The sequence below is a fragment of the Myotis yumanensis genome, unplaced genomic scaffold (assembly GCF_028538775.1).
Source record: "Myotis yumanensis isolate MYYU_CA2020_CCGP unplaced genomic scaffold, mMyoYum1.0.hap1 SCAF_9, whole genome shotgun sequence".
NCBI lineage: Eukaryota > Metazoa > Chordata > Mammalia > Chiroptera > Vespertilionidae > Myotis > Myotis yumanensis.
The window spans coordinates 488,136-511,773 of NW_027223760.1; the positions used below are offsets into that span (position 1 = coordinate 488,136).

A 23,638-nucleotide genomic window follows, 5' to 3' on the forward strand; every position below is an offset into this window, starting at 1 on the left:
ATGCAGGGAAGGAGCTGAGATGCAGTGGGTTGAGGACCAAGTCCAACACCGGCCTCAGGGAGGCTTGCTCTCTCCTTGCTGAGCTCGTGCCTGCTCTTCCTGTTGGTGAAAGTGGGCAGGTCCTTCCCTGAAGACTGTGTGGAGTCTGAGTGCTGGAGAGACTCTCCCACACCCACAGCCTCTGCTCGGCAAGTCTAGGAGCAGGAAGATGTTGCCCCCATCTGACAGGAAGTAGCACACGCCACCCAAGAAGTTGGTTTCCAAATCTCTTGGGGGTGAGCATGAGACCCATACCGAGTGTGGACGTGCAGGAGTTCTCGGTGTCTGTAAGACTTTTCCTTTAAAAAATTAATAATACGTAGGCCACGCTGTCTTGAATGAGTCCAAACTCTTGACAGTAATCATTAGTTAGTTAGTTAGTCCTCACCTGAAGATATTTTTTCCATTGATTTTAGAGAGTGGAAGGGAGGGAGTGGGGGAAACACATACACACACACACACACACACACACACACACACACACACACACCAATCGGGTGATGGTATCAAACCTACAATGCAGGTCTATGCCCTTGACCAGGAATGAAACCCACCACCCTTCGGTATGGGGACTGATACTCCAACCACCAAGTGCAATGGCCAGGGCTTGACACTGGTCTGTAAGTTATATTTGGGCATTTAAACACCAACCACTTCTCTTTCCTTCCTCCTGGAGACTCACCTGTGCAGCATGAACCATCCCAGAAACCTCCACTCCACCGGGAGGCGGGACGAGATGCAAGAACAGGGACTGGGGGGCCGGGAGTCCTGCAGGAGCCACTCCTGATGCAGCAACATAGGCCAGGGGTATGACGGAAAAGTACCGCCGAGGAGGAAAGTACAGCCGATAGGGAAAGTACCGCGAGGAGGAAAGTACAGCCGAGGAGGAAAGTACCGCGAGGAGGAAAGTACAGCTGATAGGGAAAGTACCGCGAGGAGGAAAGTACAGCCGAGGAGGAAAGTACCGCGAGGAGGAAAGTACAGCCGAGGAGGAAAGTACAGCCGAGGAGGAAAAGTACAGCCGAGGAGGAAAGTACCGCGAGGAGGAATGTACAGCCGAGGAGGAAAGTACAGCCGAGGGGGAAAGTACAGCCGAGGAGGAAAGTACCGCGAGGAGGAAAGTACAGCCGAGGAGGAAAGTACAGCCGAGGGGGAAAGTACCGCGAGGAGGAATGTACCACGAGGAGGAAAGTACAGCCGAGGAGGAAAAGTACAGCCGAGGAGGAAAAGTACCGCCGAGGGGGAAAGTACAGCCGAGGGGGAAAGTACAGCCGAGGAGGAAAGTACAGCCGAGGGGGAAAGTACCGCCGAGGAGGAAAGTACAGCCGAGGGGGAAAGTACAGCCGAGGAGGAAAGTACAGCCGAGGGGGAAAGTACCGTCGAGGAGGAAAGTACCGCGAGGAGGGAAAGTACAGCCGAGGGGGAAAGTACCATCGAGGAGGAAAGTACCGCCGAGGGGGAAAGTACAGCCGAGGAGGAAAGTACAGCCGAGGGGGAAAGTACCGCGAGGAGGAATGTACCACGAGGAGGAAAGTACAGCCGAGGGGGAAAGTACAGCCGAGGGGGAAAGTACCGTCGAGGAGGAAAAGTACAGCCGAGGGGGAAAGTACAGCCGAGGAGGAAAGTACCGCGAGGAGGAATGTACAGCCGAGGAGGAAAGTACAGCCGAGGAGGAAAGTACAGCCGAGGAGGAAAAGTACAGCCGAGGGGGAAAGTACAGCCGAGGAGGAAAAGTACAGCCGAGGAGGAAAAGTACAGCCGAGGAGGAAAAGTACAGCCGAGGAGGAAAGTACGGCCGAGGGGGAAAGTACCGCGAGGAGGAATGTACCACGAGGAGGAAAGTACAGCTGAGGGGGAAAGTACCGCGAGGAGGAAAAGTACAGCTGAGGGGGAAAGTACAGCCGAGGGGGAAAGTACAGCCGAGGAGGAAAGTACCGCGAGGAGGAATGTACAGTCGAGGTGGAAAGTACAGCTGAGGGGGAAAGTACAGCCGAGGGGGAAAGTACAGCCGAGGAGGAAAGTACAACCGAGGAGGAAAGTACCGCCGATGAGGAAAGTACAGCAGAGGAGGAAAGTACAACTGAGGAGGGAAAGTACAGCCGATGGGGAAGTACCTCGAGGAGGAAAGTACAGCCTAGGAGGAAAGTACCGCCGAGGGGGAAGGTACAGCCGAGGAGGGAAAGTACCGCCGAGGGGGAAGGTACAGCCGAGGGAGAAAGTACCGCTGAGGAGGGAAAATACCACCGGGGAGGAGAGGTCGAGTTGCTGGCAGCAGAGCACAGAGCTTCTAGAGAGAAGGGCGCCGGCCAGCGAGGCCGCTCACAGACCAGCGTTGGGTCTCACTAAAACACCAATTTTTTTGTGAAAAAGGTGCTTATTTATGTTTTTATTACAAGTCAGATTATAACTTTTAAAAAAGGGGATCTCTTAATATTTTAAACAATAAAGATAAATTTAAATATATATATACACATTTGAAATTGCAGTTTTCTTCTGTATGACTTTCCCTATCTTTTTCCCATGGAGAGGTGATATTGGTCTATTTCAGTTTGGTTTCTCTCTATATAGAGTCGTTATAGTCAAGGCTACTGTCAGCTCATCATGTTCCGTAGAAGTGCTTTCTGCCTGTGTAGTGAGCAGCACTGGGGACAGCTGTGAGCGGGCGTGAGCTCAGCCCTCTGGCTGCGTTTCTAATTCTCTCCCTGAGCGAGTTGAGCTTAAAAAGCACATCATCCAGCTCGCAAAACAGAGCTCCTGGGGGAGCCCTGGCCAGCCTCCCCCATGCCCCACCCCACTCGGTCACAGGAGCCCTGGCCATCCCCCCACCCGGTCACAGGAGCCCTGGCCGGTCTCCCCCACTCCCACCCCCACCCCACCCGGTCACAGGAGCCCTGACCAGTCCCCCCCACCCCCACCCCCACCCCACCCGGTCACAGGAGCCCTGGCCGGTCTCCCCCACTCCTACCCCCCACCCCACCCGGTCACAGGAGCCCTGACCAGTCCCCCCCCACTCCCACCCCACCCCACCCGGTCACAGGAGCCCTGGCCGGTCCCCCCCACCTCCTACCCCACCCAGTCACAGGAGCCCTGGCCGGTCTCCTCCGCCCCCACCCCCACCCCACCCGGTCACAGGAGCCCTGGCCGGTCTCCCCCACTCCCACCCCCACCCCACCCGGTCACAGGAGCCCTGACCGGCCCCCCCCCACCCCCACCCCACCCGGTCACAGGAGCCCTGGCCGGTCCCCCCCCACCCCTACCCCACCCAGTCACAGGAGCCCTGGCTGGTCTCCTCCGCCCCCACCCCCACCCCACCAGGTCACAGGAGCCCTGGCCAGTCCTCTCCACCACCACCCCCCCCCACCCCCGTGGGGCACCAGCCTGGGGCAGGAAGAGCAGCGCAGTGCCCTCCGCCCGTGGTGCCTCCTGACTGCCCCTGGCTGCTCAGCATGCTGCCCTGTGAGTACTAATGAAACTGCTCCATGTCCCGCCCCTGGGCCCGTGTTCCTCTCCGGGCCTTGCGAGGAGGACACTGTGGTCTGGTCTGCGGAAGGACTGCCGGCCTCACCCTCGCCCTCAGCTTCGGCCCCAGGCGGGCGTCAAGGTGATGGGATTGTCCCGGCACAAACAGACACGTCCCGTCTCCTTCTTTTCATGAAACTTCTGCCAAACGTTCCTTAGCGTCAAGGCGATGGGCTCCCTGGCGTTTCGCTGGGATTTTCTCTGTGGGTGAACCCATGGCCTCCCCTTGTCTCCTGAGTCTGTGAGGAGCACGTGCCGCCCTGGCTGCCGGGTGTGGGCGCTGCTCGAGGGGGAGGCTGGTGGGGGCTGCGGCCCCTTCACCGCTCCCCCTCCGTCCCGCTTCCCCAGGAGAACGGCGCTCGGGCTCCTCCTGCGCCGTGGGTTACTGTTCTTTGTACATGGCGGTGAATGGCACAGTTTGTCCATGTTCGTATTTGTGCGTTTTTAAAGCACTCACTTTACTCATTCATTACCCGCGATTCTCTGCCTTTGCTTCCAGGCCTCGCTGAGGCCCCTGCCTTCGCGCTGTTCCCTTTGCTTTTGTTCAGAATTACCTGTGTGTCATTTTGTACCTGTGGGAGCAAGAAGTGTTTGCATTTTAAAATATTATATGTTGTTTTGAAGCTTTAAATTAGTGTCTTTTACTGCCTTTTAGTCAGAGAACATGACTGGTCAGTTTTTACTCTTCAGAAACATTGAGGTTTTCTTTGTGGCTGAGTTTATGCCGTATTTTTGGTAATTTTCAATAGGTACTTCAAAAAGCTATGATATCCACTCTTTGCAGGGCATAGGTTTTCATATACAGTTTATATACGTAATTATATATAAATATATATTTTTGTTATGACTCAAAGCCAAAATATCCGTATTTACACTTTGACTTAACTGACATTTCTCAGACAAACAGTTTCCGCGTTTCCTTCTGTTGCTGACATTCCGCTTTGTGCCCGCGGTTCTGACGCCAGCCCCGCAGGCCGGGCCGTCCGCCTTCCTGGTGCGGTGCCCACGATGCCACCTGGTGCCTGTGCGCCGGAGTGCTTCTGGCCAGGGCTCCTGTCCGCGGTCAGCTCTGGCCTGGCCCCGGGGACATGCAGCACCGGGAACGGTATCGCGGCCTTTCTCACGCGGGTCCTGTGCCCAGTCGTCGTCCTCTGTGGACCGTGATGGGTAGGCTTTGTCATCACAGCATTTGTGACTCTGAGTCTTATTTTCAATGCGATCTGCGGCAGCTTCTAGTTTTCCAGGTTTTCTCAGGTAGCAGGTCTCTGTCCTTGTCAGTGGAAAGAGCCGCGTCCTCTGATTCCTGCGCTTGAGGGACAGCAGAGTGTGGGGTTGCGATGAGGAGCTTGTTGAGGGTCCGCCTTCTCCACCTTCTCCCCGACCCTCCTGGGCAGCCGCCCGGCACCTGCTGGCCTTTCATGAGCCAGTCTCTGTGGAGTGAGAGAAGGAGCGTGAGTAGCCCTCACGCTGCTGAGATGAATAACCACACGCAGCCCTGCTGGCGCCTCCCTCCCGCAGGCACGGCCGGGGCTCCGGACTCAGCACGTCTGTCAGCCTCCACTGCCGGCCAGTGCACAGGTCCTCGGTCTCATGCAAGACAGCGGAGGCCAGGAGGCCCAGCCTCAAACCGGGGGTCCGGGCCGCAGAGCTGACTTGGAACGCAGTCTTCGGGCGCCGCGTGGAGACTTGGCAACGCGCCAATTCTGGGGGAAGTGGAGCTGGGAGCAGAAGGGACGCCGAGGACCTGAGACCCCAAGGGCCCTCTGCAAAGGCCCCAGAAAGCAGGATGTGATGAAGCAGTTACGCCAAGGAGGGGAAGCCGCGGGTCAGATTCTGTGTGATTGACGGGGCCCCAGTGGCCAGTGCAACAGGTCAGGGTGAGTGAGGAAAGGGCTGAGATACGCTCCCCGTGTCCTCTGCCAAGAATTTGTGTATAATTTGGGTGAAGCTTAAAGCATCTCACATTACTGGGAGCCTGCAGGTCGGTGCCTGGGAGTGGGAAAGGGAGTCGTGGAGACCCAGGTGTGGACGGGTTTAATCCTGAAGTCGAAGGTGTGTACTTACAAAGTTTTGACCTGCTTCACGCTAGAGGAGGGGGCAGGAGTCGGTGTGCAAGTTGATGGCTACAATGTTGCTCAGCCCAGTGACGGACACTCTCATCATGGGATACAGTGTTACAACCCGTGGAGGACTCGGGAAGATGAATATGACAGTTTAAAGGCACCTTTCGGGAGCGGCTCTGTCTGCATTGATTAGCAATCAGTGAGAAAAACGGACACAGTACCAGAGGAGTAAAGTGACTTCAGTTAAATTAGACTCTCACAGCACGGGACATGAGGTTTCATCCATTAAAAACTGGTCAGGAAACCTATAGCCATGATTTGAGGTGCAGAGAACTGTAAAGCTCTTGATAATTTATGTGCCTATTAAGAGCGAGCAATTAGAACTTAAAAAATCATTAGAAATAACAACAGGACAGTTTTATCAATGGAGGCAATGAAACACAAATATGAAATTGTGCTGAGGCCCGGCTTTTATGAAGCACATGTGGTCGCACACCCAACACCAGTGACCTGCGCTGGACTTGGACTTCCCACGTGAACACGCCGCCGGGCCTGCTCTCCGGCACTTGAGGTTGGACCCCATGACGAGTCACACATCCACCAGCACCCAATGCACTTACTCCGCCTCACAGTGAAGACCCCATGTGAGTAACAAACTGTCATGTTCGCATGAAAAGTCTTTGAAACGTTTTCTGGTCACTAAACGTGGATACAGATATTAGCAAATGGGTCCTTTGTTTGCAGTAAGACAGCTCACTGAACACCTACAAAACATACACACACAAATATATACACAGACACACACAGATAGACACACACACATACACAGACACACAGACACATGGGCACACACAAAAACACATACACACATATACACACACACATACACATAGACACACAGATACAGACACACAGAGATACATACATAGACACATGGACACACATATATACACATAGACACACACAGACAGACACATACATACACATACACACATACAGATAGACACATAGACACACATGCACACACAGAGATACACACATAGACACATACATACACAAAGACACACACACATACAGATACACGTGGAAACACAGACACACACATATACGCAGACACACACAGATAGACACACATACACATGGACACACATAGGCACACAGACACACACAAATACTCATACACACAGAGACACACATACACACAGACACAAATACTCAGACACACACATACATACACACAGAGACACGGACACACACAGACACACAGCCACATAGAGACGCATGGTGTGGGTCTCACTCTGTGGTCACGGCCACATCTCTCATCAATGAGAATAGGGAGCTTCCATGCTGCTCTCAGGGATGGGCTGGAACCCCGCTAACCAGCCGGTGGGAGGCATCGTGGTCCCTGGGGAGGCGGTGGTGAGCAGGTGACAGGTTGGCCGCAACCAGGTGCGCATTGCCTGACCCATGACCCCAGTCTTGAGTCCAGATTCCAGACCAGGAAGCAATCCAGTTTCGGGGACACCCAGAGTTGGCCTCCCCCTTTTACCAGGCCGGTCTCCTGCCTGTGGAACAGGGTTGCGGTGCCTTCTGCTGAGGCTGCTGGGGCGTCTGGACGGGTCACACCCCGGCGGGGACTCCGGGCACCACGTGAGAAGACAAGCTAGAGGGGGCGGCCCCAGGAGGGTTGGACGGCTCCCTGCAGCCTAGCAAAGGCCTCGGGCCCTGATCGTCCTGGGGGCGGGTGCATCTTCGGAGGTGCCCAGCCCGGGCTCTCTGGACAGGCCCTGTGGATGCTGTGGTAGGAAGGCGCCGGCCTCACAGACCCAGCCACCCAGACGGCTCTGGGGCCCAGACTGCCCAGGGCTGGACGGGAGTCCACGCCTTCTCGGGGGGACCAGCTCCCCGAAGTCTTGCCTCCTGTTCCTGCATTCTCGCCTTTCCCAAGTCCATCCTGTGCAGGGAGTGGAGGCTAACGTTTCGGCATCAAACACCTCATCTTTTGAAATTAGCATAAACTTTGTCACATTTGGTTCTTCAAGTACAAGTGAAAAATCACATTATTACGTAAAAGCCAAATACTTGTTGCGGCCAAAAGGTAAACTGAGTGTGTGTGTGGGGGGGGGGGGGGGGGGGGTGAAAGGACTAAGGAAAGACAGACAAGAGAATGAAAGCTGTGAGACGCTGCTCCCTGATGAGGAGACAACAACAGCGCCCACAAGCCGTGTCTTTATTTTATAACAGATGCCACGAGGCAAAGTAGGGGCGTGATCACGTTGTTTACAGCATTCTCGTGAGTTTCAACCTCACTTAACTACATGCACCTGAACTCTACCACAAGGCACGTGGGGCTACGTGTTTGGACCATAGGTTCAAGCTTACAACCACAGCTGTTGGCTATGATTGTGCTGGGAGGGCCCTGGCCTCCAGCTGGGACTTGCACGTGGCAATGAGAGGACCCTGTCCTTTCATTAGTCCGAGGCTTGATCCTCGCCCCACATCTCCCCCTTTACTTTCGTTTTTAAACACGCCTATCTACATTATCCAAAAAACTCTAAATAAATTATTCAAAAGATCACAGCAAACTTCTGGCTATTAACAAAACCATAAACAGCAATGTTACCAAGAGAACAAAACTCTGGCTAATAACAAAGCAATACCAATGCAAAACCAAGTTACAAACATGTCAACATTTTCAGGATATCTTACTCAAAGTCCTTCGATTTTGCTCCACAAGATTTTACAGAAAACTGACAGTTCACCAACGCTAGCATAGCTTCCACTTGCTTTTCTAACATTTGCTTGGCCTCAGTTGCCATCTTCTTCAGCTGACTCCATGCTGATACCTCACCGATGCAAAGATGTCGTTGATGCAAAACCAGTCCCCTGGATCAGGCTGTTTGGACGGTTGACCCTGACACTGAGTCCGCACCAGTCCCAGTCAAATCAGCCCCGTCCACGCCGGTGGAAGTCTGGTCCCTTCTCAGCTTCTTTCTCCATCCGCTGCTGCATGGAAACGAGCAGCCCTCGGTCCTGCAGAGCCGGAGACTTCCCACTCTGAGTCTGGGGTCTCACACAGACCCACAGTCCCAGGGAGCCATCTGGTCGCAAGCAAAGATAACCAAGGCCTAGAAACAATGCAGCTGCTGCAAGAGCTTACAATCTAGGTCAGAAATAAAAATTACTGCCTTAAACATCAACCACCACAGCCATCTGCTGCTTTACAGTAGCTTAAACAAAACCCGGGAGATTCCTACCTTATTTTATATCTTTCTGTTTACTTCTTATTTTCTTACTTCCTGCCGCTTATTTTCTATTTCTACCGCTTATTTTTACTTATCTCCCACTTCTACAGCTTATTTCTACCGCGTATTTTCTACTTATTTCTCTATTCCTACTGCCTACAACTTATTTAAGAGATCTCTTATTTTCTACCACTTATTTCTACTTATTTCTTACTTCTACAGCTTATTTCTACTACCATTTACTTTCTATTTCTACCGCTTATTTCTACTTATTTCTCTATTTCTATAGCTTATTTCTATCTTACCTATCTTTAACTTAACAAAACCTAAAAGAATTCTTATTTTCTACCCCTTATTTCTACCGCTTTTTTGTTTTGTTTTTTGGGATCCACTTCTTTTTATGATTTTCTAACTTATTCTCTCCTTAAGAAATTTAAAAATGCTTTAATTAAGCACTGCCCCATGTTTTACACCGAGCTATTACTTTCTGCTTTTTAGCTTAACTTTCTGCTTTTAGCTTAACTTCTTATTTTCTTATTTTTGTTTCTTTACACTTACTCTCTGCACGCGCCTTGGAGCCTCCTTTCACCTGACCACTTTTAAATTTCCCCGAACTCAGTCCCTGGTGACGCCACTTCTTACAGCCAAAACTCAGGCCCTGGTGATCCTGAGTGGTGGGGGGATGAAAGGATTGAGAAAAGACACACTTCGGCTCCCACCTTATTTTTGTTTTTAGGCCTTCTTATCTTACTTTTGCTTTTTAAACTTACTCTCTATTTCTACTTTCTACCGCTTATTTTTTACAGCTTATTTCCTGAATTTCCCAAGTTTCACACCGAGCTAATATTACCACAGTTCGGCTCCGTACCTTATTTTGCTTTTTGGCCTTCTTCTTATTTTCTTACTTTTATTTTTTTAAGCTTACTCATTGTGCACGCCTTGGAGCCTCCTTTCACCTGACCACCTTTTTTTATCTCCCCCGAACTCAGTCCCTGGTCGAGCGCCATATGTTGCCGCCAAAAGTAAACTGAGTGGGGGGTGAAAGGATTAAGAAAGACAGACAAGAGAATGAAAGCTGGGTCTCAGTGGGACGCTCCTCCCTGATGAGGAGACAACAACAGCGCCCACAAGCCGTGTCTTTATTTTATAGCAGATGCCACGAGGCAAAGTAGGGGCGTGATCACGTTGTTTACAGCATTCTCGTGAGTTTCAAACTCACTTAACTACATGCACCCGAACTCTACCACAAGGCACCTGGGGACACGTGTTTGGACCATAGGTTCAAGCTCACAACCACAGCCGTTGGCTATGATTGTGCTGGGAGGGCCCTGGCCTCCAGCTGGGACTTGCACGTGGCAATGAGAGGACCCTGTCCTTTCATTAGTCCGAGGCTTGATCCTCGCCAAAACACCGTAACCGCGCCCCACATCTCCCCCTTTACTTTTGTTTTTAAACAATACTAACCCGGCAGAGAAAGGAGGGGACAAAATGAAAGGAAGTCAGGAACACACCCCCTCCCCCGGCGCCCCCTCCCCTGGGAACCCTCCCCCGGCGCCCCCTCCCCGGCCTCTCCCTGGGCCCATGCTGACATCTTGAGTGGTCCTGGGTGTGGAATTTCCTGTGCAGCAGCAGCGGTACTTCTGGGAGATGATGCAAATAACACACTTTGAAACCCAGTATTTGCTGACATGAAGACCAAGTGCATTTCGTGTGCAAGCCCTCAGGCGTGGCTGTGCAAATGTCAGGAGCAATCACTCAGTTATTGTTGTTCTGCAGTTGCTGCAGCCTTTGGCGCCGTGCTGTAGAGGCTCCGTGCAAGGCTGTGTCGTTGACGGAGAAACACATCCAGTTCCTTCTGTACAAACAGCATCTGTGGTTGTTTCTATAGAATTAAATTTTTTTTATTTCCTTACAAATTTTATTTCCACAACATGCACTACTCACTTCCCCTGAGCCATCGGTTCTGTCCTCATGGGGTTTAGGTTTCCCGGACACGAGTCCAGCCCCGGAAAAAGTGCCATTTCACAGGTTACTGGTGTGAAATCCTGGCGACTGAGCTCACTCTGCAGGAACCCAGAATTTCGTGGATGAATTAAGCTCATTTATTCAGTCAGCACATATTTTTTCACTGCCTCTGGGGAGTTGGGCTCTGTTGTAAACTCTGGGGTGAGAGCCACAAACGGGAAATACAGAACAATGTGCTTCCTTCTCTCAGAGCCTGCATGCTAACGCGGGCTGTCCAGCAATAGCACGTGCACCTGTATGGAAAGAAGGGCCTGCCAGCTCATCATAGATGCTAAAATACTAGAGGCTCTAATGAGCCATGACGGACACCCCTCAGATCGGGTGGTCGGGGGACACCTTCGAGCTGAGATGTGAGTGACAAGGGAACCAGCACATGGTTGGCATTTCTAGCAATAAATCTGTTTACTTTTCCCAAAGGTCCGGGTGGGTGGGAGCGGAGCAGCTGACCTGGGGGTGCATTGGGAACAAAGATGAGCTCGTCTGTGGGTGTGTTTTCAGGTCGACCTGAAGGCTGTGCTGACGTGCAGGCACCGGGCAGGGGCAGCCGGTCATCGGGACCCACAGGTCTGTGGCCTCGCAGCCCAGTGGCCAGTGGCACTGCAGCTATGGTGCTGTTCCCACGGCCCAGCAGGTCCAGCAGGGCCTGGAGGCTGATGGACCCCTCGTGTGTGATGGCTCAGAGCCTCTTTTTTTCTTTTCAGGAGCTGGAAGCTGAGAGCCGAGGACGAGAGGAGGCCCGGTCTGCAGGGCGACCGCATGCTGGCCACAGCCCTGGAGCACTCCCTGCTGTCACTGGAGGCCCTGTCCCCGGCTGTGGCCCTGGACCTGCTCCCCAGGATGCAGCTGGGCGGGCGGGTAGTCCAGGTGACGTCACAGCTCTGGGTTCTGGGCTGGGTGTCACCTGGGGGGTAAGGAGGGGGAATTCCTTTTCTTTGAGATTTAAAAAATGTATTGGGGTGATATTGGTTAATGGGATCAATAGGTTTCGAGTGTATGTTTCTATGGTACGTGGCCTGTACGTGTGTGCCCACCACCCAGTCAGTTAGGGTCCCCGGGTTCCCAAGGAGCACCTTCTAAGTCCTCAGCCGCGTCTCCTGTTTCTCCCATGTCTGTCCAGATGGTGGGCAGTGTGTGAGGGGAGGGGTGTGTGCACAGAGGGTCCCTGGGGTCATGGCAGGGTGACCCCTCCCCAAGTCCAGCAGTGGCTGCCTGCGCCCCTCAATGCTGAGCCCCGAGGGATGGGGTCCCCAAGGTGTCCCCCGTGGGACAGGCCCGTGGCCTGAGGAAGCCCCCCATCGATTACACAGCAGGACGCCAGGGCAGCCGGAGTGTCGAGTCCACCGCAGGGAAGGGCCTGGGACGGCAGTGGACGCTCCCCTGCAGGAAGGACACGGGAACCTGAATTTGGCCAGGATTGGGTGACCAGGGGACCCACTGCCCAGACCTGTCCCGGGGAGACCCTGCGGTCTCTCCTCTCTCACCCTGCCCTCTGCGGGCGCCGTGTAGGTGCTGGGTCTGGGCACCGCACTGGCCCCGGGTAGAAGCTCACTTTGTGTCAACAGGGAACTTGCTCTAGATCCCTTTCAGGTGTGGAGGAGGGGGTGGGAGGCACTCCCGGGAGCTGCCGGGGGTTCCAAGCAGCCCCCGCACCTCTGAGGCCTGGGACGGGCAAAACGGGGGAGGAAGGTCTGTCGTGGAGGCTGCAGGACGGCAGACAACTTGGCATCACTCTGTGCTCAGAGAGCCCTCAGGGGCCAGAAACCAGCAGCCCCTACAAGCATCGGGATCCTCAGAGCCCAGAGCCCAGCCAAGGAAGAAAGGCCCTGATCCTGCTCTCAACCAACTGCAGCCAGGAGACTCGGCCACAAAGTCAGCGCCCACCTCGCAACAGATCACGGCCTCAGCGCCCACATCAGCGCCCACCTCGCCACAGATCACGTGGCCTCAGCGCCCACCTAGCTACAGATCGCATGGCTTCAGTGCCCACATTAGCAGACTGGCAGAGCAAGGGCTGTGCATTGTTCCGGGGTGAATGGTATTTACTTCATTCTCTGCTGCTCTTTTATACAAAACGTCAGCATCCAGTCAGACTTTGGGGAAGGTGAAGGGAGAAGAAAAAAGATGGGCCTCATGGTTGAGAGAGGAAGGAGGCGACAGAAGAAAACCCAGGTGTGACTCGTGTTGCGACGATGGGAAAGGGCCATGTTCATAATGAAGACGAACGGACTGCAGGACTGAGTGGGAAGGCGAGACGCTGAGTGAGCAGTGGGAGCTGCACACAGAGCGGAGGCAGCGCAGAGCCCACGGAGGCAGTGGGTCAGGAACAGCTTCTCTGGTGGGTTCAGTGAAGAGACGGCCCTCAGCTTAGTCACCGCGTTTTTCAGAACGAGATGCTGAGGCCGGGAGACGAGAGATGGCCTGGGATGTTCGATGCAAACCCTCAAGTGGGGGCTGAACCTGGAAATTCCTGTCCGGCTTGTTCATGTTTATTTTTTAAGCCCAAAGCAAGATCGCCAAGTCCCCTCCTCCAAGCTCAGCTGAGCACAAGTCATGTTGTTTTCCACCGCAGACGGCAGATGAGCCCACGGTTCCTGTGGCCCAGCCCGAAGCAGACGCCAGGGGCCACGCACCCGAAATGGGGAGCCTGTGTCCACACCACAGGGTGGTTTCGGGGTCAACAAGGATGCGCACAGGCAGAGCCAAAGCCCAGCCTGGCCGGCAGCCATAAGCCTGGCCTCGCGGTGACCTCGCCAACCCGAGGGGCAGACACAGCTCTCTGCTCCGGCCGCTCCCTGTGCTCCCGGGCTGGGTCCAACCAGAGGATGCGTGCCAACCAGAGCGAGCGTGGTGAGGAGGGAGGCGGTGGGGGGCGGGGGGGGGGGGGGGCGGAGAAGCAGCCCTTCCCCTCGTCGTGTCTCCTCGCAGCGGTTCTCAACCTGTGGGTCGCAAACAATGAAAATACACCCTGCATATCAGATATTTACATTGATTCATAACAGTAGCAACATTACAGTTATGAAGTAGCAACGAAAATAATTTTATGGTTGTGTCACCACAACATGAGGAACTGCATTAAAGGGTGGCGGCATTAGGAAGGTTGAGAACCACTGCCTCAGAGCAACCCCAGGCTACGTGATGCAGTGTCCTGTGCAGAAGGCCACGGCACATCTGACTGTCAGATTTCTCAAAATTCATCGGTCCTGTGGCCTAGAACTCAGCCCCTCAGGCCGCAGGCGCTGGGAACCCCCGAGCTGTCGGGGACTGGCCGCCTTCTGTGGAGAGCTGTGTCACTGCAGCTGGCCGGCAGCCTTGTCAGAGCGGGACCAGCGTGAGGCTCTGAACAAGGCCGTTTCTTTTGTCCTGATGATGGCGCTGTCAAGGGAGTGACCCCTCCAGTCCTCACCCCTGCACGTGGGTGGGCACCTAGAGCCTGAACACCATTAAGCACTGACAACCTTTTCACTGTGTTGAAAGGGAGAGAGAAGTGGGTGGAGAGGGAGAAAGTCAGAGAGAAACAGAGAGACAGGGAGAGAGACAGAGTCACACACACAGAGAAGGAGAGAAAGAGAGAGAGAGAGAGAGAGAGAGAGAGAGAGAATAAGTTGCCAGAGTTGCCCCATGGCCTGAGAACAGGAAGCCACGGTGAAGTAACCCTGACTCTCCAGTAATGAGCTGGAGGCAGGGGTTTCTGAACTCCACCAGCTCCCAACTCTCACCGTTGTCCAGGGCCATTGCGGGCCAGCTCATTAGGAGGCCTGTGAACAGCCCCACCGCCGTGTGCTCTGTCACGCCAGCCGCAAGCACCTCTTGATCAGTGTGCTTGTCAGTGCTGCCTCCGGGCATGAGGCAAACTGGAGAAAAGGTTTGCTGTGGTCAAAAGATGGCCCAGTCTGGGCTCCTAATTTGTTTTGGATCCTTGACACTAGAGAGTATCTGATGAGCATGCGGGACCAGGGTATAGACAAATGTCTCATCCACTCAGTGTTTGCTGGCACTGGGCTGCCGGCCTCCAGGCCTTCCTGGCAGTCTCTGTCCGTAATTGTGCAACCTGGGGCTGGGAAGTGACATCGGGAGAGGAGGGAGGCCTGACCTTCAGCTCTGGGACCCTGGCCCAGGGGAATCTGGGAGCAAGGGGGTCCACCTCAATGAGTGTCTCGCTGGCTGGGAGGCAGGGGATGCAATGCAGGTTGTAGTCTAGGATGTATGTCACATGGCTGCAGGAAGCCGCCCTGATTCCCAGCTGAATATAACCACTTCCTTCCCAGGAACCTCTTTAATAATATACTTCCAGTTGTACCTACTAATGTTTATGACTTAACTAGCATTTCAGCTTGCAAGCTGTTTAAAGACAGGCCCATGTTTGAGTTGTTCTTCCCTCATTGAATATAGTCCAGAACTTGTCACACAGTAGCAGTAGTGGTCGTGATGCTGCTGATGGTGGTGATGGTGATGGTGAAGATGGTGATGCTGATGGTGGTGACGATGTTGATGGTAGTGATGGTGGTGATAATGATGATGTTGATGGTGGTGATGGTGGTGATGATGGTGATGTTGGTGGTGGTGATGGTAGTGATATCGATGGTGGTGATGGTGATGTTGATGGTGATTATGGTGATGTTGATGGTGGTGATTATAGTGATATTGATGGTGGTGATGGTGATGTTGATGGGGTGATGGTGGTAAGGTGATGGTGATGATGGTGGTGATAATGCTGATGGTGGTGATGGTGATGATAATGATGATGGTGATAATGATGCTGCTGCTGCTGCTGATGGTGGTGATGGGATGATGGTGATGATGGTAGTGATGGTGATGGTGGTGGTGATGATGCTGATGGTGATGGTGGTGATGATGGTGATGGTGATGATGATGATGGTGGTGATGATGGTGGTGATGATGGTGTTGATGGTGGTGATGATGGTGATGGTGATGATGATGATGGTGGTGATGATGGTGGTGATGATGGTGTTGATGGTGGTGATGATGGTGATGGTGATGATGGTGATGATAATGATGATGATGGTGGTGATGATAGAAGTCATGATGCTGGATGACTGTGAAGCACACCTCTCTGAGCCATGTGCTAAACTAGGGACTTTTACCCATACTCTCCCTGATCCTCACAGCTGCTATAAGAAAAATTATTTTCCAAGTTTTGCAGGCGGTAAAAGTGAAGCTCAGAGAGGTGAGACTTCTCCCCGGGGGTGCCAGTGCAGAGCTGTGCTGGCAGGTGGGCCTGGTCTGAACAGCCGCCCACCCTGCTGGCACTTATTCAGCGCATGCAGTGGGGCTTCGGAATGTGCCCAAAGCACTTCCATCTTCGTGGGACATCAGGGCGCTGCGGGGGCGGTTCTCAGACGCTTGCCCTCGGTGGATCATGCCACAGTTCCCCAGTGGGTTCCGCTGACACACCGCATGAGGAGTTAATGTGCCGAAAGTGGCTGTGCCACGTATGGACAATTGGCCGATTTTCATGCTGTTAGGTTTCTGGTTTTCATATTTGGGTAAATGCAGTCTTACAAATCATTCACTGTTACCTTGAGAAACCCAACACCATAGGTTTGTTGAATTGAGGCTTTAAACCGTTTTCCAAACACAGGGTTGAACATGGGTCCTGGAAGGTTAAACTCAGCTGAAAGCGGTGGGCAGGCCGTTCTCGGCCAGGCTGGGGACTTCCTGCCGCTTTAAAGAAAATAAAGTGCGAGCTGGTGAAGTAAAAGTACCAGCGATAGTGGTCGTAGCCACCAGCACTTCCGAGAGATCCCCAGTCACAGGTGATGGAGGTGTTAAACACCTCCCCCGGGCAAAGGCCACTGGCCCGGAAGCCTCAGGCGGAGACCCACCTGGGGGCTGCCCTGCCCCAAACCCACTCCGTGTGCTGTTCTCCTTTGGGACAGAGCCCCCCGGGAGGAAGCAGCCATGAGCTCCCGTCTCACCTTCCCACCCCCAGGCCCTGGTCATGGGCGGACACCCTCACCGAGGCCATCGCTCTGCGGACACTGCCCTGTTGTACCGTTTGCAGGGAGCCTGGTGTGAGGACCGCGGGGTCCTGCTCCACAGCCCCTTGCTTGTACTACCTGCTACGTGCTCTTTCCTCTTCTTCACCTTAATGGGGGTCAGTGCATACACCCCCCAATAGAGGGCTTATCCCCGAAACACTCTGCTATGATTCGCCGTGGGCTGCGTCCAGCCAGGGGTCCTCTGCCACGGCCTCGTTGGCTCTCGTCAAAGGCCTCGCGCAGAGGCGGCAGGTCGGCTGCATGTGGGGGGAGAGGAGAGACGCCGGGGCACGTTAATGAGGGGCCCGGACGGCGGCCGCGGGGTGGCCTGGCCAGGGGCGTGGAGACAGCCTTCCGAACAGGAGCCGACGCCAAGCTGAAGATGACCTTGCGCCCAGTGTGTGTGCCCTGGAGGGGCGCTGCGGAGGAGACTTCCTGTTTCTCTCTCGTGAATCTCAGCTGCCCTTTGCAAGGGAAAGCAGCTCATTTCAGCTGGTACTTAGACAAAATTAAACAATCTGGAGGACAGCTAAAATCTCATCATTACAACATAAACAGTCCCAGGGAGAATGTCCAGTGTCCTTCTGTGACAGAAGAAAATTGAGTCTCAGAAGAGTCAAGTGATTTGCCTGAGTTCAAAGTTGAGAAGCAAACGGCCCACAGCCGCCGCGTCCTGGCCTCGCACTCACCGACCCGCCGAGCCTGGCCCAGATGCTTTTGGAAACAGCCAGGCCAGGCAGGCGGAGCCTCGTCTTCAACCCAGTGGCCGTGTGAGCTGGACCCAAGGCCGTGCCCATGGCCCGGGAGGCACGAGCAGGAAATGTCCCCGGGCAAGGGCTAGGAGCGGCTGTGGCCACCCACATCCTCCGGGAAACCAGAAGCGAGGAGGAAGCCGGTGGCTCCGGGAAAGGCCGTGCTGCCCAGGCCGTGGACGCAACACTCTGTATCGTTAGCAACCAGGCGCCTGGCATTTCCCTGGGTAGGAGGTGCTATCACAGGAGCAGGACATGACGTGATTCAATACCCAGTCCGACCACTTCCCAACCGCTGGGCTGGTTGGAATGAAAACGAGGACGAAGCAGCGCGAGCAGCTGAGGTGGAGCCTGGAACCCGCTGCTGGGGTCGTGTGAATGCGCAGCTGCGCTGGGAGCCGTGGGAGGAGAGAAACACACACCCACAGACAGGCCCCCAGCTGCCCACAGACAGGCCCCCGGCGCCCACAGACAGGCCCCCGGCACCCACAGATTGGCCCCAGCCACCCACAGACAGGCCCCAGCCACCCACAGACAGGCCCCAGCCACCCACAGACAGGCCCCCAGCGCCCACAGATAGGCCCCCGGCACCCACAGACAGGCCCCCGGCACCCACAGACAGGCCCCCAGCCGCCCACAGACAGGCCCCCGGCACCCACAGACAGGCCCCCGGCACCCACAGACAGGCCCCCGGCGCCCACAGCAGTGCATTCAGATTGGCCCCAAAGTGGGAACAACCCCACGTCCAGCAGCTAGTGAGCCAGTAAGCACAAGTGCTGCACCCCTCCCGGTTAGTCTTCAGCTGTGAGAGAGGATGCGCCGGCACGCAGCAGGGTGCACCCTGAAAACTACGCTGCAAGAGAGAAGCCAGACACAGGCCCCCGTGGTGGGACCCTCCGTGGTGGGTCCCGTCCATGGTGGGTCCCGTCCGCGCAGCACCTGGAGCCGGCAGAGCCCCAGGGAAGGAAGGAGAGGAAGGAGGGAAGGAGAGGGCGATGGCCAGGGCTGGGGTGGGAGGAGTGGGGTGCAGGGTCCTGTTTGGGTGACTAAGATGCTATTCAACAGGTGACGGTGGAATAGTGTGTGGCCTTTGCCCAGCTCTGTGGCTGCACTCAAAACAGCCGAGTTGGGTGAATTCCTGGTGTGTGAATCACCTCAATAAAGTTGTTGTCAACGACTAATGTCGCGACCAGCGTAGACAGGAATTTGGTCCCTGATGGTGCACTGTGGGCACGTCGGCGGCCTGCTGCTGTTCGGTGCCTTGAGAATCCCGACCCAGGGCCATCCTGGTGGGCGGCTGAGGACTGAGACTCAACCGCTGCTGTTTCTCTCCCGCCCCTGCAGGGTGAGGGCCCCCAGGCCGACAGTGTGCTGACCTCCGCCCCTGCCTCCCGGACCAGGCACCCCATGGGCCACCCTCTGCAGACCCTCAGCCGGCTCCCGCCGGGCGAGCTCAGCCCCGAGGCGGGCGGCGGGGTCCAGAAGCGGACTCTGCTCAGGCAGCTGATCGCCTACTTGGCCATGATAGCCCCCTCGCCCACCCCGGCAAGCCCCCTCGCGCCTGATGACCTTCTGCGTGTGCCTTGGAGGAAACACGGGAAGCGGTTTTCGCCTTCAGAAGACCCCACCGAGCCCCTGGGCACTGGCGATGGTAAGTCAGCCCCACCCCCTCTGGGCTCGTTTGTTGTCAACTCCATCTTCCCAGCACCTGCTTCGCTGTGTGTGTGTGGGGGGGGGGGGGCGGGGGGCGGCCGCCAGGCACCTGTGAGGAGGGCGCCTTCGGGTGCGCTTCCTCGTGTGGCTGGTGGAGGGAAGGTGGCCATGCCCATGCCGGATGGACCGGGTCATGACACTGTCCCTGCTCACACCCCTCTCTGCGGTTTCATGGTTTCCTGACTTTACTGAAGAGGATGAGGTGGGCGGGGCCCTGGCCAGCCCCAGCCCCATGTGGTGTGGGCCACACAGGCTCTAGAAGGTGGGCTACGGATGCGTTTACTCCATCACACGCCCCATCTCTGCTGTGGTCACACGCGCCCAGGTCACATGGTTAATGCGTATTTGTCCCCAAAGCCTCAGGTGAGACAGCGCTGCTCACAGCGCGATGCTGGCACTGCGTGGCCTTTCCCGCGGCCAACACGCAGCGCTGGGCTCGCCGACATGTGAGTTATGCCCTGTGTGACCGCCTGAGGGAGAGGGGCCATGCCTGCTCCTCCTTGAGACGCAGAAGGCTCTGCACACTTTTATCCTCACGGCCTTTCCCGAGGCCATCGCACTCAGCGCGATGCTGATAAAGCAGCCTTCTCCTCTGAAGATCTCACACCACAGACCCAGCAGGGGACGGTGGTGGTGACACCTGCCCAAGGATCGCGGAGCGCCCTGCTTGTGTAGGTCTGCACTCGCCGCTGTTCAGGGAAGGCCCTCCCCCATGTAGCTGCTGTGGCACCTTTTAAATCAGGGGTGGGGAACCTTTTCCTGCCCAGACCTTTTGGACATTTATAACATCACTCGTGGGTCATACAGCATTATCATCTTAACAATTAGCTGTCTATTTGGTCAAACATTTAATTAACTCACCCCAATGCTTGGCAGGGCCAGGCCCACTTATTTCTGGGCCAGATGCTCCCCACCCTGTTTACATGAAAGAGACGCCAGGCTGCGGTGAAGGGACGGAGCAGAAGGTGTGCGCTGTGCACCTGGCTAAGCCATCGCACAGAAACACTCCCTCCGTGGGGTTGGCATTTCCACGGGGCTGTGCCTGGGGGAGCCCATTCCCACCAGCTTTTTCTTCTGGGCCGGTGTTCTCTGCTGGCTGCTGCCTTCTCTGCTCAGATGCGTCCTCTGCCTGTTGCTCTTTCTTTCTTTCTTTCTTTCTTTCTTTCTTTCTTTCTTTCTTTCTTTCTCCCTTCCCTCCCCTCCCCTCCCCTTCCCTCCCCTCCCCTCCCCTTCCCTCCCCTCCCCTCCCTTTCCCTTCCCTTCCCTCCCCTCCCCTCCCCCCCCTCCCCTTCCCTTCCCTCTCCTTCCCCTCCCCTCCCCTCCCCTTCCCTTCCCTTCCCTCTCCTTCCCCTCCCCTTCCCTTCCCTTCCCTTCCCTCTCCTTCCCCTCCCCTCCCCTTCCCTTCCCTTCCCTCCCCTCCTCTCCCACCTCCCCTCCCCTTCCCTTCCCTTCCCTCCCCTCCCCTTCCCTCCCCTCCCCTTCCCTCCCCTCCCCTCCCCTTTCCTCCCCTTCCCTCCCCTTCCCTCCCCTCCCCTCTCCTTCCCTCCCCTTCCCCTCCCCTCCCCTCCCCTCCCCTCCCCTCCCCTCCCCTTCCCTTCCCTTCCCTCCCCTCCCCTCTCCTTCCCTCCCCTTCCCTCCCCTCCCCTCCCCTCCCCTCCCTTCCCTTCCCTTCCCTTCACTTCCTTTCCTTTCCTTTTTTCTCTCCTCAGAGTATTTATTCACCTCCCGCTCAGCACCTGCCATGAATGCCTTGGGAAGGTCCCTCCCCGCCTGCTAGCCTCTGTCCATGGTGCTGACCCTTCTCGCGTCCCCTCAGCTTCTGTATGGCTTCTGTACATGCGATGACGCTGGGATGATGCTGGGCGCCCTGTCTTTAACGCCCTCCCCTCCTGTGCTATCTTCCACAACTTAAACATCTCCCAGTGGACGGCCTGGGTCCTCCCTGCTGGAAGAGGGAAATACTGCTGCCGGCCAACAGCACTCAATCCTCCGAGCGCCCCCTGGTGCCGGGCAGAGGTGACTGCTCCACGTGTCTGCTGGAGCTGCACCGCTTGGAACCCTCCCCACGTGTCACCTCCCCTTCACTGTCCCCTGCCCCTCTGAACTGGTCTGCGTTGCAAAGTTGGTTATAGTTTTATAGGTAGCATCTTCCCAGCTGCCCGTGTGCTTAGAGGAGTCACGTAAATGTCCACCATGAAGCAGAGAGAGTGAGCGATGAGCCTGCACACCCAGCCCTGGCCCCTCCTACTGCTTCCCCTCCCCCTCCCCCTCCCCCTCCCCCTCCCCCTCCCCCTCCCTGTCACCAAGTGATCCACCGTGGGATAGCAGCATTGCTGTGCCGAGAGATTGGACTTGCCTGAGCCTGACCAGCAGTTCTGTCCTGGAGTAAAATCGACGGCAGTGTTTTCAGGGCATCAAATAGCAGTCAGCACTCAGATTGCTCTGTTGTCTTAACTTTCTTTACAGTTGGTTCTTTTTTGATTCAAAGTACAAAGAAGGTCCACTGAGTTGGTGGCTACATCTGTGAAGCCCCTTTTATTTTTATTGTTTTAAATTGTTATTTCTTAATTTGAGAGAGGAAGAGGGAGCGAGAGAAGGAGAAGGAGAGGAGAGGGGAGGGAGAGAGAGAGAGAGAGAGAGAGAGAGATCTATTTGTTGTCCCACCTATTGGTGCATCATTGGTTGACTCGGTATGTGCCCGGAGCAGGGATCAAACCCACAACCTTGGTGTATGGCCGACGCTCTAACCCACCGAGCGACCCGGCCAGGGCTGGCCCCTTTTGATCTACAGGTTTCTCCTCCCTCTTTTCTCTTTCCTGGCAATTCATTACGCAATTTATTTATTGTCAAACTGGCTCGCTAGCTCACTTGTCCCGCAGAGTTTTTCACTGTCTGGACTTTGCTGGTGGCCTCCTAAGGACAGCATGCAGCTCCCTATCCCCGTGGCCCAGGCTCCAGACGGAGACTTGGCCCTTCGTGTTCGCTGTTCAGCAAGAGGCGGTGATGTGCCTTCCGTCGGGGGCGCCTTCCAGCGGTGTCCCATTTTACCACGCCAGCAGCACAGCCACTCCACTTCTGAGCAGCGTCCACCTTGACTCTTGGAAAGGTGCTCGATCCCCCCCACCCCAGCCACCCCACCCCGGGCTGCGCCTGCCCTTCCTCCCAGGACATGCCGCACAGTGCCGTTCCCACGGTGATATCTGGTCGGTGCCCGTCTCCTGTGGGCCCTACGCTCTGGGGAGCTGGCGACGTGCCTCTTTCTCCATTTGCATCCCAGGGTCCAGCAGGTGCCAGACTCTTCCACATGGAGGGTCCAACCTCAAAAGATGGCGCTGTTTCCAGCCTCAGTTTCCTGAGGAGGAAGCGACAGCTTGAGGGTGGATGGTGGCTGGCCCAACCTAGGATCCCGTGAGACCCAGTGGGCGTTCTTAAGAGCCAGCTGTCCAAAAGGCAGATGTGAATACAATAGACTTGTTACTGTGGCTAATTGGTCCATTAATGTTTTAAGTGGCCATTTAGCTCCAAATTCTAGCTTTCTCTGACTGCATTGTGCGCAGTGCTATGTTAAGTCTGTAGGGGGCGCAGAGGCACAGGTGAGCTCACCGAGATCCTGGAGGGAGGGGTGTGAGCCAGGGGAGGGATAGACTGTGGCCTTCTGTGTTTAAATGAAAATGGACAAGGAAAGACCAACTTCTCCCTAAGTTTGTGGTCTAGGGCCTTACAGCCCCCACTTCCCCTCCCGTCCCCCTACCCCCCGCAGAAGTCCACAGTCACGCCCAGGGCAGAATTCCCATGAAGGCACAGGCGCCGCACCCTCTCCACGAAAACTATGTTCCCCTTCAAATAACCTTGAGGGAGGCCAGGAAAGCCAGAGGGGTGGGCAGGTGTGTCCTGACTTCTCAGGGTGGCCGCCCAGAGCAGGGAGGGAGGGGCCTGTGAAAATGGCCACATGACTCATGACCCTGGCCTTCAGCAGCTCCAGGTAAAGCTCCAGGAAAACCCACCCCACGTGCTTCCAAGGTGATGGACGCGTCAGGCCTGGCTCCCGCGTGTGGCCAGTGTCCATGATGGAAAAGAGACTGTCTTCCTCCTCTATTCATTGTTTACCCCTGTCCCCTTCCAAAGCTTTAGGGAAGAGGTGGGGAACGTCCCGCCCGAGGGCCAGATAAGGCCCGAGAAATCATTGGGTCTGGTCCTGCCAAGGCATTGGGGTGAGTTAATTAAGTGTTTGACCAAATAGGACAAGCTCATTTTTAAGTTGATAATTTTGTATGGCCCGAGAA

At 55.5% G+C, this 23,638-nt stretch overlaps 1 protein-coding gene across 2 annotated transcripts in view; it reads left to right on the forward strand.

Annotated features, from left to right (window-relative positions):
• Positions 1-23,638, forward strand: part of PTPRN2 (protein tyrosine phosphatase receptor type N2) — a 479,830-nt gene that overhangs the window by 190,585 nt on the left and 265,607 nt on the right. For both annotated transcript variants that reach the window (XM_070423558.1, XM_070423559.1), the window contains exons 5-6: positions 11,593-11,755; positions 18,987-19,293. In XM_070423558.1, coding sequence (XP_070279659.1) covers positions 11,593-11,755; positions 18,987-19,293 — 470 coding nt within the window. The remainder of the gene's footprint in view (positions 1-11,592; positions 11,756-18,986; positions 19,294-23,638) is intronic.